The following is an 18,478-nucleotide window of genomic DNA, read 5'->3' on the forward strand; positions in this document are numbered from 1 at the left end:
TGAATTTCCATTGAAACTCCGAAAGCCAGAAGTTCCTGGATAGATATTCTACCTATACTAAGAGACCACAGATGCCAACCCAGACTACTATACCCAGCAAAACTTTCAATAAATATGGATGCAGAAAACAAGATATTCCATGACAAAACCAGTTTTAAACAATACATATACACCAATCCAGCTCTACAAACTTCTGGAAGGAAAACTCCAACCCAAGGAAGTTAACTACAACCAGAAAAACATAGGCAATAGATAATCCCACTTTACCAACAGCCAAAATAAAAATGGGGTGGAAATCCACACACAATTCCACCACCACCACAAAATCCAAAAGAAACAAGAATGAACAATCAATATTCATTAATATCCTTCAATGTTAATAGTCTTAACTCACCTATAAAAAGACACAGGCTAGCAGAATGGATAAGAAGACAGAATCTGTCCTTCTGTTGAATACAAGAAACACACCTCAATTTCAAAGACAGACAGTACCTCAGAGTAAAGGGTTGGGAAAAGATTTTCCAATCAAATGGTCCCAAGAAACAAGCGGAAGTAGCAATCCTAATATCTATTAAATTAGACTTCAATCTAAAATCAATCAAAAGAGATGAAGGTGGTCACTTCCTACTCATCACAGGAGAAATCCATCAAGATGAAGTCTCAATTCTGAACATCTGTGTTCCTAGTACAAAGGCATCCATGTTTGTAAAAGAAACATTACTAAAACTCAAGTCACACATAAAACCTCACACACTTATAGTGGGAGACTTCAACACCCACTCTCACCACTAGACAGGAACACCAGAAAGAAACTTAACAAAGAAACAAAGGAACTAATAGAAGTTATAACCCAATTGGGTTTAACAGACGTGTACAGAACATTCCATCCAAACACAAATGAATTTACCTTCTTCTCAGTGCCACCTGGAACCTTCTCTAAAATCGACCATATATTTGGCAACATAGCAAACCTCAACAGGTACAAAGATTAAAATACCCCCTGTATCTTATCAGACCACCATGCTTTAAAGTTAGAATTCAACAACAACATGAATAGCAGAAAACCTACAAACTCATGGAAACAGAATAATGACCAATTGCACCATCCCTGGGTTGAGGAAGAAATAAAAAAAGAAATTGAAGATTTCCTAGAATTCAATGAGAATGTGGACACAACATACCCAAACTTATGGGAACTTTGAAAGGAGTGCTAAAAGGAAAGTTCATAGCGCTAAGTGCCCACATGAAGAAACTGGACAATAGTCACATCAGTAAATTAACAGTACACGCCATTGTGAACATACTGTATTGTGTATCATAATTGTGCATGACTTTATTTATGAGTTAAATAAATGAATGAAAAAAATTAACAGCACAACTGAAAGCTCTAGAACAGAAAGAAGCCAACGAACCTCAGAGGAGTAGACATCAGGAAATAATGAAATTGAGGGCTGAAATCAATAAATTGGAAACTAGGAAAAAATACAAAGAATCAAGATAAGGAAAAGTTGGTTCTTCGAGAAAATCATCAAGATAGACAAACCCTTACCCAAACTTACCAAACAGCAGAGAGTGAACATGCAAATTAATAATATCAGAAACCGAAAAGAGTTACATAACAACAGACACTGAGGAAATCCAGAGAATCATCAGGTCCTACTTTGAAAACCTGTGTTTCTCAAAATTCAAAAATCTAAAGGAAATGGACAATTTTCTGAATAGATTTCACTTACCAAAATTAAATCAAGAACAGATAAGCAATTTAAGTAGACCTATAACCCTTAATGAAATGGAAGCAGTCATCAAAAGTCTCCCATCCAAAAAAAAAAGCCCAGGGTCAGATGGCTTCAGTGCAGAATTCTACAAGAAATCCAAGAAACATCTAATACCAATTCTCCTGAAAGATGCAATAGATGCAGAAGGGTCATTGTCAAACTCTTTTTATGAGGCTTCAATAACCTTGGTACCCAAGCCACACAAAGACACAACTAAGAAAGAGAACTATAGACCAATATCCCTCATGAATATTGATGCAAAAATACTCAATAAAATACTGGCAAATCGAATCAAAAACACATCAGAGAAATCATCCATAATGATCAATGATCAAGTAGGCTTCATCCCAGGGATGCAAGGATGGTTCAACATATGAATATCCATCACTGGAATCCATCATATAAATAAACTGAGAAAGAAAAACCACATGATCATCTCACTAGATGCTGAGAAAACCTTTGACAAAATTCAACACCCCTTCATGATAAAGGTTCTGGAGTGTTCAGGGATAACAGGAACATACCTAAACATAATAAAAGCAATTTACAGCAAGCCAACAGCCAACATCAAAATAAATGGAAAGAAACTCAGCATGTTTCTCCTAAAATCAGGAACAAGACAAGGCTGTCCACTCTCTCCATACCTCTCTTCAATATTGTCCTTGAAGTTCTAGCTAGAGCAATAAGACAACAAAAGGAGATCAACGGGATAAAAATAGGAAAGGAAGAAGTCAAGCTCTCACTATTTGCAGATGATATGATAGTCTACAGAAGTGACCTGAAGAACTCTACCAGGGAACTCCTACAGCTGATAAACACCTTCAGCAAAGTGGCAGGATACAAGATTAACTAAAAAAAAAAAAAAAAAAAAAAAAAAAGCCGTAGCCCTAATATATACAGACAATAAATCCCGCTGAGAAAGAAATCAGAAAAAACATCACCCTTTACAATTGCCACAAACAACATAAAATATCTTGGGGTAACACTAACCAAAAAAGTGAAAGACCCATATCATAAGAATTTTGAGTCTTTAAAGAAAGAAATTAAAGGAGATACCAGAAAATGGAAGGATCTCCCATGTTCTTGGATAGGTAGGATCAACATTGTGAAAATGGCAATCTTACCAAAAGCAATCTACAGATTCAATGCAATCCCCATCAAAATCCCAGCACAATTCTTCACAGACCTTGAAAGAATAATTCTCAACTTTATATGGAAAAACAAAAGACCCAAAATAGCCAAAACAACCCTGTACAATAAAGGAACTTCTGGAGGCATCACCATCTCTGACTTCAAGCTCTGTTACAGAGATATAGTCCTGAAAAGAGCTTGGTATTGCACAAAAATAGGTTGACCAATGGAGTAGAGTTGAAAACCCTGATATTAATCCACACACCTACAAACACCTGATTTTTGTCAAAGAACCTAAAGCTATACAATGGAATAAAGAAAGCGTCTTCAACAAATGGTGCTGGCATAACTGGATGCTGGCATGTAGAAGACTGCAGATAGATCCATGCACAAAACTTAAGTTCAAATGGATCAAAGACCTCAACATAAATCCAGCCACACTGATGTTATTAGAAGATAAAGTGGGAAATATCCTTGAACTAATTGGTATAGGAGATCGCTTCCTGAACATTACACCTGTAGCGCAGACACTGAGGTCAACAATTAATATAATGGGATCTCCTGAAACTGAGAAGCTTCTGTAAGGCAAAGGACGCAGTCAACGAGTCAAAACGGCAGCCCACAAGAATGAGAAAAGAAATTCACTAACCCCACATCCCACAGAGGGCTGATCTCCAAAATTTACAAAGAACTCAAGAAGCTAGTCTCCAAAACACCATATAATCCAATTAAAAAGTGGGGTAGAGAACTAAACAGACAATTCTCAATAGAGGGATCTAAAATGGCCGAAAGACACATAAGAAAGTGTTCAACTTCGGAGCTGCTGGCCAGACAGTCGGCCCTGGAGGCCGCAGGCCACGATGCTTTGGCAGTCCATTCGTGAGCCTGGCACTGTCCTAGGGCTCCATCGAGCGGCCCCACTGCTGTCCCCCGCCCCGCAGCCAGTGCTGTCTCTGATGGTGTCGCCTCTGCCTCTGGGGCCATGGCTAAGCATGAATAGATCCTGGTCCTCGAGCCACCCTCCGACCTCAAATTCAAAGGCTCCTTCACAGAGGTAGTCACTACAAATCTTAAATTATGAAATCCATGGGATAGAAAAGTGTGTTTTAAGGTGAAGACCACAGCACCTTGCAGGTACTGTGTGAGGCCCAACAGTGGAATTATTGACCCAGGGTCAATTGTGACTGTTTCAGTAATGCTACAGCCATTTGATTATGATCCAAATGAAAAGAGTAAACATAAGTTCATGGTACAGACAATTTTTGCTCCACCAAGTATTTCAGATATGGAAGCTGTGTGGAAAGAGGCAAAACCTGATGAATTAATGGATTCTAAATTGAGATGTGTATCTGAAATGCCGAATGAAAATGATGAACTGAGTGGTATGGAACCTAGCAAAGCTGTTCCACTGAATGCATCCAAACAAGACGGACCCCTGCCTAAACCACATAGTGTTTCACTCAATGATACCGGAACAAGGAAGCTGATGAAAGAGTGTAAGAGACTTCAAGGAGAAATGATGAAGCTGTCAGAAGAAAACCCACACCTGAGAGTTGAAGGCTTAAGAGTTAGAAAGGTAGCCGGGCGGTCGTGGTGCACTCCTTTAATCCCAGCACTCGGGAGGCAGAGGCAGAGGCAGGCGGATCTCTGTGAGTTCGAGGCCAGGATAGACTCCAAAGCTACCCAAGAGAAACCCTGTCTCGAAAAACCAAAAGAGAGAGAGAGAGAGAGAGAGAGGAGAGAGAGAGAGAGAGAGAGAGAGAGAGAGAGAGAGAAAGGTAGCATATTCAGACAAACCAGGATCTACCTCAGCTGCACCCTTCAGAGAGAATGTCACAAGTCCTCTTCCTTCTCATCTGGTTGTAATTGCAGCCATTTTCATTGGATTCTTTCTAGGGAATTCATCTTGTAGAGTGAAGGATGCAGAATTCTAGTTCTTTTTTTTTTTCTCTCGACCAGAAAAAGATTTGTTTACCTACCATTTCATTGGTATATGGCTCGTGGTGACCATTTTTGTGTGTGTACAGCCTCATATAGGCTTTGTCTTTAATGATCTCTTACAGTTAGAAAACACAGTAAAACACAACAGTCGGGTTCCTGGACAAATTGTATATTAGCCGATCATCACTAACAGATGTCAGCTGCACATTCAGTCCTTTATGAGATTCATAAATAAAGAATTGTTCTTTCTTTGTGGTTTTAATAAGAGTTCAAGAATTATTCAGTCTTGTAAATGTTATTTGAATAATCCCTTTACATTTTATCTGTTGATGTTACCTCTTGAAATATGATTTATTTAGATTGCTAATCTCACTCATTCAGGAAATGCCAAAAAGTTTTCTGTGGGGAATTGGTGTCTCTTACTGTGTAAATTTTCTCTTTCCCTTTGCTCATATCATGGCAGAATTTTTCTTATCCCTTGTGAGGAGGCAGTTTGTTGACTTTTTCATCCTTATGATCCTGTCCCATGGTATTTAACATAAAAATAAAACAGTTAACAGATTATAAAAAAAGATGAAAATGTTCAACATCCTTAGCCATCAGGGAAATGCAAATCAAAACAACTCTGAGATACCATCTTACTCCTGTCAGAATGGCTAAAATCAAAAACACCAATGACAGTTTATGCTGGAGAGGATGTGGAGAAAAGGGAACACTCCTCCACTGCTGGTGGGAGTGCCAACTGATTCCATACATGGAAATCAGTATGGCAATTCCTCAAGAAAATGGGAATCAGTCTACCACAAGATGCAGCAATTCCACTCTTAGGTGTATATCCAAAAGAAGCACATTCATACAACAAGGACATCTGTTCAACGATGTTCTTTGCAGCACTATTTGTAATAGCCAGAACCTGGAAGCATCCTAGATGTCCCTCAACTGAAGAATGGATGGAGAAAATGTGTTACATCTACACAATGGAGTACTCAGCGGGAAAAAAACAAACAAACAATAGAATCTTGAAATTTGCAGGCAAATGGATGGAACTAGAAGAAACCATCCTGAGCGAGGTAACCCAGTCACAAAAAGACAAACATGGTATGGTATGTACTCACTCATATATGGATTCTAGACATAGAGCAAAGGATTACCAGTTTACAACCCATACTGCCAGAGAAGCTAAGAAACAAGGAAGACCCTAAGAGAGACATACATGGTCACCCGGAGAAGGGGAAAGGGAAAAGATCTCCTGAGCTAATTGGGAACATGCAGGGAAGGGAGAGGGAGCTAGGAGAATGAGAAGGGGAGAAGAGGAGGGATGAGGAGGACAGGAGGGAGCAGGAAGGTTGAGTTGGTGGATGAATAGAAGAAAGCAAGATAAGAGATACCATAATAGAGGGAGACATTATAGGTTTAAAGAGAATTTAGGCACTAGGGAAATGTCTGGAGATCTACAACAATGGTACCAACTAATGATCTAAGCGACAGAGGAGAGGCTACTTTAAATGCTCGCCCCTGATAATGAGATTGAAGACTAACTTACATATAGCCTTCATCCAGCAGCTGGTGGAAGTAGAAGCAGACTTTGACAGCTAAACACTGAACTGAACTGTAATCCAGTTGCAGAGAAGGAGGGGTGATGAGCAAAGCGGTCCAGACCAGGCTGGAGAAACCCACAGTAACACTGACCCGAATAAGGGGCAGCTCTCGCCATTTTTACTATATTGATCCTACCTATCCAAGAGCGTGGGAGATCTTTCCATTTTCTGATATCTTCTTTAATTTCTTTCTTTAAAGACTCAAAGTTCTAGTGATACAGGTCTTTCACTTGTTTTGTTAGCATTACCCCAAGGTATTTTATGTTGTTTGTGGCAATTATAAAGGGTGATGCTTCTCTGTTTTCTTTTTCAGCCCATTTATTGTCTGTATATATTAGGGCTACTGCTTTTTTTGAGTTAATCTTGTTACCTGCCACTTTGCTGAAGGTGTTTATCAGCTGTAGGTGTTCCCTGGTAGAGTTCTTCAGGTCACTTCTGTAAACTATCATGTCATCTGCAAATAGTGAAAGTTTGACTTATTCTTTTCCAATTTGTATCCCCTTGAACTCTTTTTGTTGTCTAATTGCTCTAGCTAGAACTTCAAGTACAATATTGAAGAGGTGTGGAGAGAATGGACAGCCTTTATTTTCATGATTTTACAGGAATCTCATTGAGTTTCTGTCCATTTAGTTTTATGTTGGCTGTTGGTTTACTGTATACTATTTTTATTATGTTCCTTTTATCCCTGATCTCTCCAAGACCTTTATCATGAAGGGGTGTTGGATTTTGTCAAAGGCTTTTCAGAATCTAATGAGATGATCATGTAGTTTTTCTTTCTCAGTTTGTTTATATGGTGGATTACATTGGTGGATTTTCTTATGTTGAACCATCCCTGCATCCCTGGGATGAGGCTTACTTGATCATGGTGGATACTTTTTCTGATGTGTTTTTGGATTCAATTTGCCAGTATTTTGTTGAGTGTTTTTGCATCAATGTTCATGAGGGATATTGGCCCATAGTTCTCTTTCTTAATTGTGTCTTTGTGTGTCTTGGGAACCAAGGTAATTGTATCCTTGTAAAATCAGTTTGGCAATGACCCTTCTGCTTTTATTGTGTGAAATACTTTGAGGAGAATTGGTATTAGCTGTTCTTTGAATTTCTGGTAGAATTCTTCACTGAAGCCATGTGGCACTGGGCTCTTTTTTTTTTTTTTGGATGGCAGAATTTTGATGACAGCTTCTGTTTCATTAGGGGTTATAGGTCTATTTAAATTGCTTATCAGTTCTTGATTTAAATTTGGTAAGTGATATCCATCCAGAAAACTGTCCATTTCCTATAGATTTTCAAATTTTGAGTAGTACATGTTTTCAAAATATGACCTCATGATTTTCTGGATTTCCTCAGTGTTTGTTTTTATGGCCCCTTTCCATTTCTGATTTTGTTAATTGCATGTTCAATCTCTGCCATTTGGTAAGTTTGGATAAAGGTTTGTCTATCTTGTTGATTTTCTGGAAGAACCAACTCTTTCTTACATTGATTCTTTGGATTGTTTTCCTAGTTTTTACTTTATTGTTTTCAGCCTTCAATTTGATTATTTCCTGGCATCTAGTCCTCTGAGGTGAGTTTGCTTCTTTTTCTTCTAAAGGTGACTATTCTCCAGTTTCTTCATGTGGGTACTTAGTGCTATGTACTTTCCTCTTAGCACTGCTTTCAAAGTGCCCCATAAGTTTGGGTATGTTGTATCTTCATTCTCATTGAATTCTAGGAAGTCTTTAATTTCTTTTTTTTTTATATTTCTTTCTTCACCCAGGAATGGTGCGGTTGCACATTATTCAATTTCCATGAATTTGCAGGTCTTCTGCAATTTGTGTTGTTGAATTTTAACTTTAAAGCACGGTTTTCTGATAAGATAAAGGGAGTTATTCCACTTTTTGTACCTGTTGAGATTTTCTATGTTGCCAAATATGTTGTCAATTTTAGAGAAGGTTCCATGTGGTGCTCAGAAGAAGGTATATTCTTTTGTGTTTGGATAGAATGTTCTATAGATGTCTGTTAAAACAATTGGGTCATAACTTCTGTTAGTTCCTTTGTTACTTTGTTAGGTTTCTGTCTGTTGTTCCTGTCTAGTGGTGAGAGTGGGATATTGAAGTCTCCCACTATAAGTGTGTGAGGTTTTATGTGTTATTTGAGTTTTAGTAATGCTTCTTTTACAAACGTGGATGCCATTGTATTAGGAACAAAGATATTCAGAATTGAGACCTTATCTTGATGGATTTGTCCTTTGTCCTATGAAAATGAACTCCTTCATCTCTTTTGATTGATTTTTATTTTAAAGTCTAATTTGTTAGGTGTTAGGGTTGCTACCCCCTCTTGTTTCTTGGATCCATTTGATTGGAAAATCTTTTCCCAACCCTTAACTCTGAGGTATTGTCTGTCTTTGAAGTTGAGGTGTGTTTCTTGTATGAAGCAGAAGGATGGATTCTGTCTTCTTATACATTCTGCTAGCCTGTGTCTTTTTATAGGCGAGTTAAGACCATTAATATTGAGGGATATTAATGAACATTGATTGTTCATTCTTGTTTCTTTTGGATTTTGTGGTGGTGGTGGAATTGTGTGTGGATTTCCTCCCCTTTTTTCTTTGGCTTTTGGTAAAGTGGGATTATCTCTTTCTTATGTTTTCCCTCCAGTACTTTCTGTAGGGCTGGATTAGTGGATATGCATTGTTTAAATCTGATTTTGTCATGGAATATCTTGTTTTCTGCATCTATAGTGACTGAAAGCTTTGCTGTGTATAGTAGTCTGGGCTGGCATCCGTGGTCTCTTAGTGTTGGTAAAACATCTATCCAAGACCTTATGGCTTTTAGTGTTTCCATGGAGAAGTCAGGTGTAATTCAGATAGGTTTTCCTTTATACGTTACTTGAACTTTTTTCTTAGCTGCTCTTAATATTTTTCCTTTATTCTGTACCTTTGGTGTTTTGATCATTATGTGGCAAGGGGAATTTTTTTTGGAGGTTCACTCTATTTTGTATTCTCTAAGCTTCTTCTACTTTCATTGCCATGTTTTCTTTTGGTTGGGAAAGTTTTCTTTTTTTTCTCCATTTTTTAGTTGAATTAGAAACAAGATTGTTTTACATGTCAATCTCAGTTCCCTCTCCCTCCTCTCCTCCCATATCTCCCCCCCAACTAACATCCTACCTATCTCATACACTTTCAGCTCCCCAGGAATGGCGAGGTCTTCCATAGTGGGTCTTCAGAGTCTGTTATATCCTTTGGGATTGGGCCTGGGCCCACCCCATGGGTGTCTAGGCTCAGGGAGTATCCCTTTATGTGGAATGGGCTCCCAAAGTCCATTCCTATGCTAGGGATAAGTACTGATCTACTACAAGAGGCCCCATGGATTTCTGAGGTCTCCTAACTGACATCCACATTCATGGGGTCTGGAACAGTCCCATGCTGGTTTCCCAGCTATCAGTCTGGGGACCAAGGCTCCCCCTTGGGGAAAAGTTTTCTTCTATGATTTTACTGAATATGTTTTCTGCACCTTTGAGCTGGGTTTGGGGAAAGTTTTCTTCTATGATTTTACTGAATATGTTTTCTGCACCTTTGAGCTGGGTTTCTTCACCTTCTTCTTTACCTAGTATTCTTAGGTTTGGTATTTTCCCGGTGTCCCAAATTTACTGGATATTTTATGTTAGGGATTTATTAGACTTAAGATTTTCTTTGGTGGATGAATCTATTTCTCCTAGTGTATCTTCAACACCTGAGATTCTCCCTTTCATCTCTTGTATTCTGTTGGTTATGCTTGCATCTGTAGTTCCTGTTCATTTACTCTACTCTATTTCCAGCATTCCCTCAGTTTGTGTTTTCTTTATTGTCTCTATTTCTGTTTTCATGTCTTGAACTGTTTGAATTGTTTCCTCCATCTGTTTCATTGTTTTTTTCTTGGCATTCCTTGCTTTCTTTAAGAGGTTTGTTGATTTCTTGTATTTTTTTGTTTTTTCTTCCATTTCTTTTTTTAAAAATGTGTGTAACGACATTTTTTAAAAAAACATTTTATTTATTATGTATACAATGTTCTGCCTGCATGTATGCCTGCAGGCCAGAAGAGGGCACCGGATCTCATTATAGATGGTTGTGAGCCACCATGTGGTTGCTGGGAATTGAACTCAGGATCTCTGGAAGAGCAGTCAGTGCTTTTAACCTCTGAGTCATCTCTCCAGCCCTTTCTTCCATTTCTTTAAGTGATTTTCTCATATCCTTTTAGAGGGCATATATCATTTTCATGAAGTTGTTTTTAAGGTCATTCTCTTCTGTTTCATCTGTGTTGGATGTTCAGGTCTTGGTGGTGTAGAGTCCCTAGACTCTGGTGGTGTCATATTGGTTTTTCTGTTGTTGAATGTGTTTTTATATTGTCTTCTTCCTATCCCTTCTTTCCAGTGGGTGCAGAAGGAGTCTCTTCCTCTCCTGGTGGGTATGGGACCAAGGTTCCCTTCCAGTGGGTACAAGCAGGTCCAATACTCTAGATGGCTCTCCTCTTCCTTGTCCTGTGGACAGAGAAAGGGACTAGGCATTGTCTGGCAGTCTCTTGGTGGTCTATACCTTGCCACGATGGGATCCAGTCTCCAGGTCTCAGGTGGATCTGAGCAGGGTCATTATTTTTTCCTTTTAAAAAAAGATTATTTTATTCCAAATGTAGGAGTATTTTGCCTGCATGTATGTATGCATATCATGTTTGTACCTGGAGCCCATGGAGGTCAGAAGAGAACACTGAATCTGAAACTTGAGTTATAGATGGTTGTGAGCCACTGCATGGGTACTGGCAAGTAAGCCTGGGTCCTCTCCAAGAAGAGTAAGTGCCCTTAACCACAGAGCAATTCTCCAGCCTTCACACACACCATTACATACTCCCCCTTTTTTATGTAGAGTGTCTGTATAGCTCTGGCTGTCCAGAAACTAACTATGCACACTAGGTTTGCAATGAACACTCAGAGATCTGTCAGATCTGCCTGCCTCTGCCTCATGACTACTGGGTTTACAGACATGTGCCTCCATGCCTACTTTACCACAACACTCTTCACAGAAATAGAAAAAAGTCTTGAAATTCATATGGAGCCATAAATGACCCCAGGTAGCCAAGGAAATCCTAAGCAAAACAATGCTGGCGGGATTACCGTTGCAAGTTTCAAGACTTATTACAGTATTATAAGTGAAATCATTACTTGGCAGGTAAATGGATGCATCTAGAAAATATTATGCTAAGTGTAGTATCCAGGCCTAGGAAGACAAACTCATGCTCTCTGTCACTTGTGGTTCCTAGCTTCAAATCTTCAGATGTTATTATGTAACTGGGACTCACAGCAGAAACAAGGGAAGAGAAAAAGGCCATGGTGTGGAAGGAGCTCTAGAGACAGGAAGAGTATGATACAGGTTCTGTGAAGGGGGAAATGGGAAAAATGAAGTGGGGGGGTTTAATTGGGGAGAGGGGAGGGAGGAAAATATAAAAGTAGAGGAGGGAAGGATAAACAACACTAAGGATATTATTTAGGGAATCCCATGCTTTATATGTACTTAATATTACACATAGTACTTCTAAGTGTATGTGTGTACACACATATGTGCACACATGTTAGTGAAGATATTCCATTTGGGAAGATATTCCTTCAGGAAAGCCATAGGCTATCTAATATCACCTCTAGTAACAGGCATGAGAAACCTTTTGAGCAGTCAGTTTAGGGAGTACAAGGGTCTCCCAAAACAAAAGAGGCTATTGTTGTTGCCCTTAGTTGTCTCTTAGAAGTGGAAGGCAAGTCCTTATTGCTGAAATCACCTCACACTTTGACACAGGACCTGGAGGATTCAAGGTATATCTGATCCAGAAGGCATCTCCCTGAGGACCAGCTTTCTTTGTTTTGGAAGGTGCTATGTGAATTGCCAAGGTTGAAAAGCAACTAGTAGTTGTTCTTTACTGAGTAGTTCATGTTAATTCAACACAATCTAGAGTCACCAGAGAGTAGGGAGTCTCAATTGAGAAAATGCATTTATATGATCAGGTTGTGGGCAAGCCTGTGGGCCCTCTCCCAAGTTTTTGATGGCAGAGTGCCCAGTCCATGGGCTTGTAGTGTCATCTCTGGGCTTGTTATCCTTGGTTGTATGAGAAAGCAGGCTGAACCGGGCAGTATTGATTCCTGCCTTTAATACCAGCACTTTGGAGGCAAAGGCAGGTGGAACTATGTGAGTTTAAGGCCATCCCGGTTTACAGAGAAAGTACCAGAGGCTCCAAAGCTATACAGAGAAACCCTGTCTTGAAAAACCAAGAAGAAAGAAAGGAAGAAAGAAAGGCAGAGCAAACCATGAGGTGCAAGTCAGTGAGCAGCACTCTTTGATGGCTTCTGACTCAGTTCTTCCCTTCAGGCTCCTGCCCTGCTTAAGTTCCGGATATGGCTTCCTTTGATGATGATCTGTGATGTGGAAGTTTAAGCTGAATAGCAATCCTCAAGTTTCTTGGGTCATGGTGGTTCATCACAGCAATAGTAACCCTAAGACACCTACCCAGCTTTGAAACCTATAAACCATGATTATCAGCATTGCAAGATATCCCTAAGATGCAATGGTGGCCCTTACATGTAAGTGGTAACCAATAGCTGCCCAATTAGACTTAAAGGTCACTCAAAAGGAAGGAAATAATGCCTTGTTCTATAGACCTAGCCAAGCACCCTTGACTAGTGAGATCGTGAATCTTAGAGGAGATTCTACTATTGTTACTTTACTAAACCAATATAATCCCTCTCTGCATTCTAAATACCTCATAGATACCTACTCTATCATTATTTCTGTCTTACTCCCTTGAGACAAGTTTTCTCACTAAACCTGGTCATAGACTGGCAGCCAACAAGTTTTGGTGTTTCTCTTGTCACAGGCTCATGGCCACACATGGATTTTTACAGGATTGCTGGAGATTCAAACTTAGGGCTTAATGCTTCAGCATCATACCCTGTTATCCACAGAGCTCTTACCCATCATTAAGAATCTTCTTTTGAAGCAGATGGAGACCATTACATAAAGTCATAACTGGTTAGAATGTAGAGAATAGTTGACTCGTGAGATAAACAAGTCAGAGGTGAGTGTGGGCTGTGCTTGGGCACAACTCCAGCCATCCCCAACTTGGAACTTCCTGGTCATTCTCTGAGTGTAGTGGACCCACCCTGGCAGGACAGAAAATCTGAGTCTGGACACATCTCACTGTTGCCTTCTCCCCCATGCCCTCTGCTTGAGTGAGGAGAATAGCAGGAGAGGCCGGACCATCCAGAGTTGCCAAAACTGAAGTCTTGGCCCACCTATGCCACAGGGAGAGGAGAGAAGAGGGAGAGACCCCCACCTGCACCCACTGGAAAAAGGGATGGAAAGACAACAGTAGAAGAACACACTCAACAACAGAAACACTAATATGATACCATCAGAATCTAGGGACTCTACACCAGCAAGATCTGAACATCCCAACACAGACCTTAAAAACAACTTCATGAAGACGTTAGAGACCCTCAAAGAGGAAAAGAGAAAATCCCTGAAAGAAATGGAAGAAAAAACAAACAAAAATACAGGAAATGGAGTAAAAGATAAACCAAAAAAATTAAAGAAATAAACAAATCTCTTAAAGAATGCAAAGAAACCCAAGGGATAAACAAGTCCACTGATAAATCTACAACACACCCCCTACACCTATTGTTCTGGGAGCATTGTGGAAGAGGAGGGAGAAAGAGTATAATAGCCAGAAAACTAGAAGTCTGCTGTAAGCTTGTGTCTAAAATATCGCAGGGAAACTGCATCCATGAAATCTCAGCACTGCGGCTGCTTAAAGAAGACATGACCAATGACCACACCAGTGGACATGCTGTTGTGCATGGGAGTATCTCACCGGTCCCATCCCTAGATGAAGAGCTGTGGTCACTTAGTGACTTCAGAGAAGGAGCAGCATTAGTCTTTCCCAGGGATGATCTTCTAATTGTTATCCCATATGAGGTGGTCTCCAGAAGCCCTATAATCATATACATACAAGCAACACTACATGCACTCAGAAGTTGCATGTAAATATTTATTTGAATATATATATGTATATATATGTACATATATGAGTGTGACAATAATAATTAAAGAAAAAGAGGTCATGAATTTGAGAGGGAGCAGGGTGGGGCTGTAAGAAAAAAGTCATTCTAAAAAATGAGAAAGAGAAACACCCTTGTTTCTTAAGTTTGGTTTCCCTTAGAAAATTCTCCAGTCCAGTTCCACTAATGAGATTTGTTTTAATATTCTTATGACCAGAGTTAATAAACTCAATTGAAATACAAACACACACACACACACACACACACACACACACACACACACACAGAGAGAGAGAGAGAGAGAGAGAGAGAGAGAGAGAGAGAGAGAGAGAGAGAGAGAGAGAGAGAGAGACCTGGCTCTATTTGGCCAATGTTTGCCAACCTCAGCTGGCCACTTGTTTTTGTAAGCTAGAAAAAAGTAGAAATAGTAGTTATGAGTGTAAGCATTCAGATAAAATCTGAAGGACATTTCATGTCAGGAAAGTATATGACATTCAAAATTTAGTGTTTAGTATTGGAGTATTGACCATGAAGGAAAGAAATTTAAAGGGAGGTGAGGTAACAAGAAAGGCTAACAGAGCATGTGGGTCATGAAAAGAATGAGACCATCTGGGGAGAGGAAGAGGCAGGAAGAGAGGGGGCAGAGGACAGACAGCAGGGACAAATAAGAACAATGCTTGCTGACGCATATATACCAAAATGCCATGGAGCCCATCTCTGGATGCTATCAAAACAGTGAAAGAAATAGCATGGCATTGTAGCCACAGCAAAACACCAAAATAAAACAAATAGTAATGTCCATAATCACAGCATGGAGCACAGTTAGGTCAGAGCATGGCCAATTGCTGTTCTGTCCTATGTTCTGTCTTTGAGACTGTGTCAGCAGAGCTGTACAGGTGTGACAGAGACCCACAAATCCTACAGAATTAGCCATCATGTCCTTTACTCAGAGTTTCCCACCTTTTTTCCCTCTTGTTATGTCACAAAACATGCTATGTGGATTGAGCATTTACTATGAAACTGTTGTTGGACGTTACATTATTCAAGTTCTGAGATAAGACACCCTATTGGGACTTAAAGTCAATGAAAATATCTTTCTACTCAATTGTTCTTTCTCTGCTGCTGATAATAGCTAATACAGAACCCATTTCCCTATCACTCTGCCTGTCACGATCTTCTAATCCAATAAGCTGTTTAGTTACAGCAACTCTTTAGTCCTCATAGCTTCATACTTGCTATTTTCATTCCTAAGGCTACTGTGTTTCACAGATGTTACTACATTTGAATGTTTCTATTAAATACCTCATTTCCTTCCTATTTTTCTTCCACCCTTTCTGTTCTGAGTGGGGAGTGTTGGGACTGATTAAGTCATTAGATTCCCTCTAAGGCTGGGTCATATTTTAAGGCCCTGGATTCTACAAGTTTACTGCAAGTTGGTATTGGAAGGAATGCTTTTCTTTGAGTGTAGCTCAGGTTTCAAAGGTGGCATCTTCTACCACAGAGAGGCAGCATTGTTCAAGGTCAGGCCCTTGGCACTCAGAACCTGTGCATCTCTGGTTATGGTGTGACTGTCCTCATTGCCCTGACATCAGAGAGAGGGAGACAGAGGTGTGAAGTGTGTGAATTGTGACAGTGAAGGTCAAATACAGTTCTAATGTGAGTCTTCACTTCTCTAAGTCTTGTCTCCCTCTCAAGAGTTTTTGTGAGATTTAAGGACAAGTGAGAAGCAAGTGGCACAGGCCCTGATGTGAGTGGGTGCTCAGCAAACATCTGATGACCCTGTGACCAATAGAAAGTGAGTGAAGAGGGGTCCTGTGCTAATGGATTCTCCTGTCTGCCATTTCCCAGAAAGCCAGCTGTGTGCTGGTGTTGGAAAAGACACTGTCCATAATACCGAGGGCCTCCTGGGAGCAGTGCTGAGCTCAACAGTGAGAATTTAGGGGCAGGATCTGTAGGGCTCTCCACACCAGGGTGCTATGCTGGCACTTTACCCCAGGGGACTGAATTTTTGCTTCATCTTAAGAAGCTGTTTTGACCTGAGCAGTGAGATTAGGCTTTCATCTTGAGGCCACCTTATCCCAGGAGCTTCATGCTGACTGTGCTATGGTTTGGAAGGGGGTTTCCAGCCCTCACACACGCCCTCTGATGTTGGAAGATTGGGTCACTTTTGGTTTGGAAACTCAAGATCTGTTGGTTTGGCTGTAAAAGTTTGGTGAAGGTGTGAGTGGGATTCTCTCAGTGAGAAAAGGCAAGAAGGAAACAATAGTTCCTCAATACCCACTGTGCTTCAGACACTTACATTTCTGAACTCTCACTATGATCCTGTGAGATGGCATGATGGCTAGCATTATCAATGTCACAGAAGCAATGTGCCTAGCAGAAATGTCCCACACCCGGAGGGTGTGTGAGGGATAGGTTAGGGTAAGTGAGGTGGGATGGGCCACCCTAATTGTAGGTAGCACCATTGTTCTAGATTCCATCCCTGCATCTTTCCATATGTGCTGTGAGCTTGGAAAAGATAACCTCTCTCTCTAGAGCTTGTGCATTGGAGACAGGTGGCTACTTTGATGCTTGAGAAGAGGAAGAGGCAACGGTTTTGCCTGAGTAACTTGGAACAAGGGAAGTCATGCTGAAGCTGGGGCAGGAGCCTTCCCTCTTTGTAGGGTCCATCTCAAGGGAAGGTCCAAGGGAAGTCATGCTGAAGCTGAGGCAGGAGCCTTCCCTCTTTTTAGGGTCCATCTCAAGGGAAGGGACCTTCTAGAAACCCCAGGAGCTGCATGACGCCTGGTTTTCAGAATCCACTCATATTCTGAGCTGAGCTATGGGTGCCATTTGGACTAGACTCACTGCTGACCACCGTGGGTGTCCAGTTTCTTCATGTGTCAAATTCAACTCCAGCACTGCAAATCCAAGCAGGATCATTTCTAGCCTGTGACTCTTAGCATTCCTCTGTAGTTCTTCTGACCTTCTATTTTAGTTACCTGTCCCTAGTTTCCATAAAGGTGGAAGCTCACCTGTGAAGAATCATCATCTAAGTGGACTAGAAGTCCCATCCCCAGGTGACAGGTCAGTTTACATTTGGCTTTGAATCCAGACTCCCTGGGTTCCATTTAGCAAGCCCCTTACCTGACATCAACATTTTTCCCAGATTTTCAAGGCTTGAGCTTAGTAGGTGGAAGGAGCTTTCGAGGGTACTGTGATCCATGAAGTGTTTCATTGTTGAGCTTGGAAATGATGAAGAAAGGCCTATGGGAAGAGACATTGTGTGATTTTCAGAGAAGCAGCAGTAGAGTCAGGGTAGCAAGGCTGGGGTCCTACCTGCTTACCCCCATGCCCTTTCCTACTCTTTCTTGGAGAGAATGATTCTCTTATACCTGCTTCAGGGTCATGTTCCTACACTGGGACCATGAAGTTCACACACATATGCTGTTATACTCTAGTCCTCTTTGTGAGTCTCCATTCCTTTCTGAGCCTCAGCTCTCTCATATGGCTCTCTGACTTTGTGTCCCACAGGGATAGGTAGCATCTTACTGTATAGTTTAGGTTTGACTTGAGTTCACATTCTTCCTGCATTATTTTCATTTGTTCTGATACTTTAGGAATATGTCCAAGGCCAATTAGTTTTTTTTAATTTTTATTTTTTTTTAGTGTTTGATCTAAAACTTCAAGGCGTGTATACTGTCCATTAGACAGAGAGATTTTGAGAAACTTCTAGGGTGTTCAAGTACTTATTTCAAATAGTATCTGGCAGTTATTAAATGACGTTCTAGGGAGGAAGGTGAGAAACTTCAAAACACAGTTTTGATAGGCAAATAAATTTGAGCATGGAAGTTGAGGATGGAGTGGAATTGTTTCAGTTGAACAACTTAGAGGTGGGAATAGTGAGGAAAATAAGTGAGAGAAGGAAACTGTCGGCAGAATTAGAGGAAACTTAGTAGCAAGAGAGACATGAACAGAGTAATCTACAGTATCATCAGTGGAGTCTTCCTTCCC

At 40.4% G+C, this 18,478-nt stretch overlaps 1 protein-coding gene and 1 pseudogene across 7 annotated transcripts in view; one reads left to right on the forward strand and one right to left on the reverse strand.

Moving 5' to 3' along the window:
* Nucleotides 1–18,478, reverse strand: part of LOC100756987 (NACHT, LRR and PYD domains-containing protein 1a) — an 83,364-nt gene that overhangs the window by 37,070 nt on the left and 27,816 nt on the right. For all 7 annotated transcript variants that reach the window (XM_027426854.2, XM_027426852.2, XM_027426853.2 and 4 more), the window contains one exon: nucleotides 17,612–17,731. In XM_027426854.2, coding sequence (XP_027282655.1) covers nucleotides 17,612–17,731 — 120 coding nt within the window. The remainder of the gene's footprint in view (nucleotides 1–17,611; nucleotides 17,732–18,478) is intronic.
* On the forward strand, nucleotides 3,874–4,840 carry LOC100757277 (annotated as a pseudogene).

Source organism: Cricetulus griseus, chromosome 7, assembly GCF_003668045.3.
Source record: "Cricetulus griseus strain 17A/GY chromosome 7, alternate assembly CriGri-PICRH-1.0, whole genome shotgun sequence".
Taxonomy (NCBI): domain Eukaryota; kingdom Metazoa; phylum Chordata; class Mammalia; order Rodentia; family Cricetidae; genus Cricetulus; species Cricetulus griseus.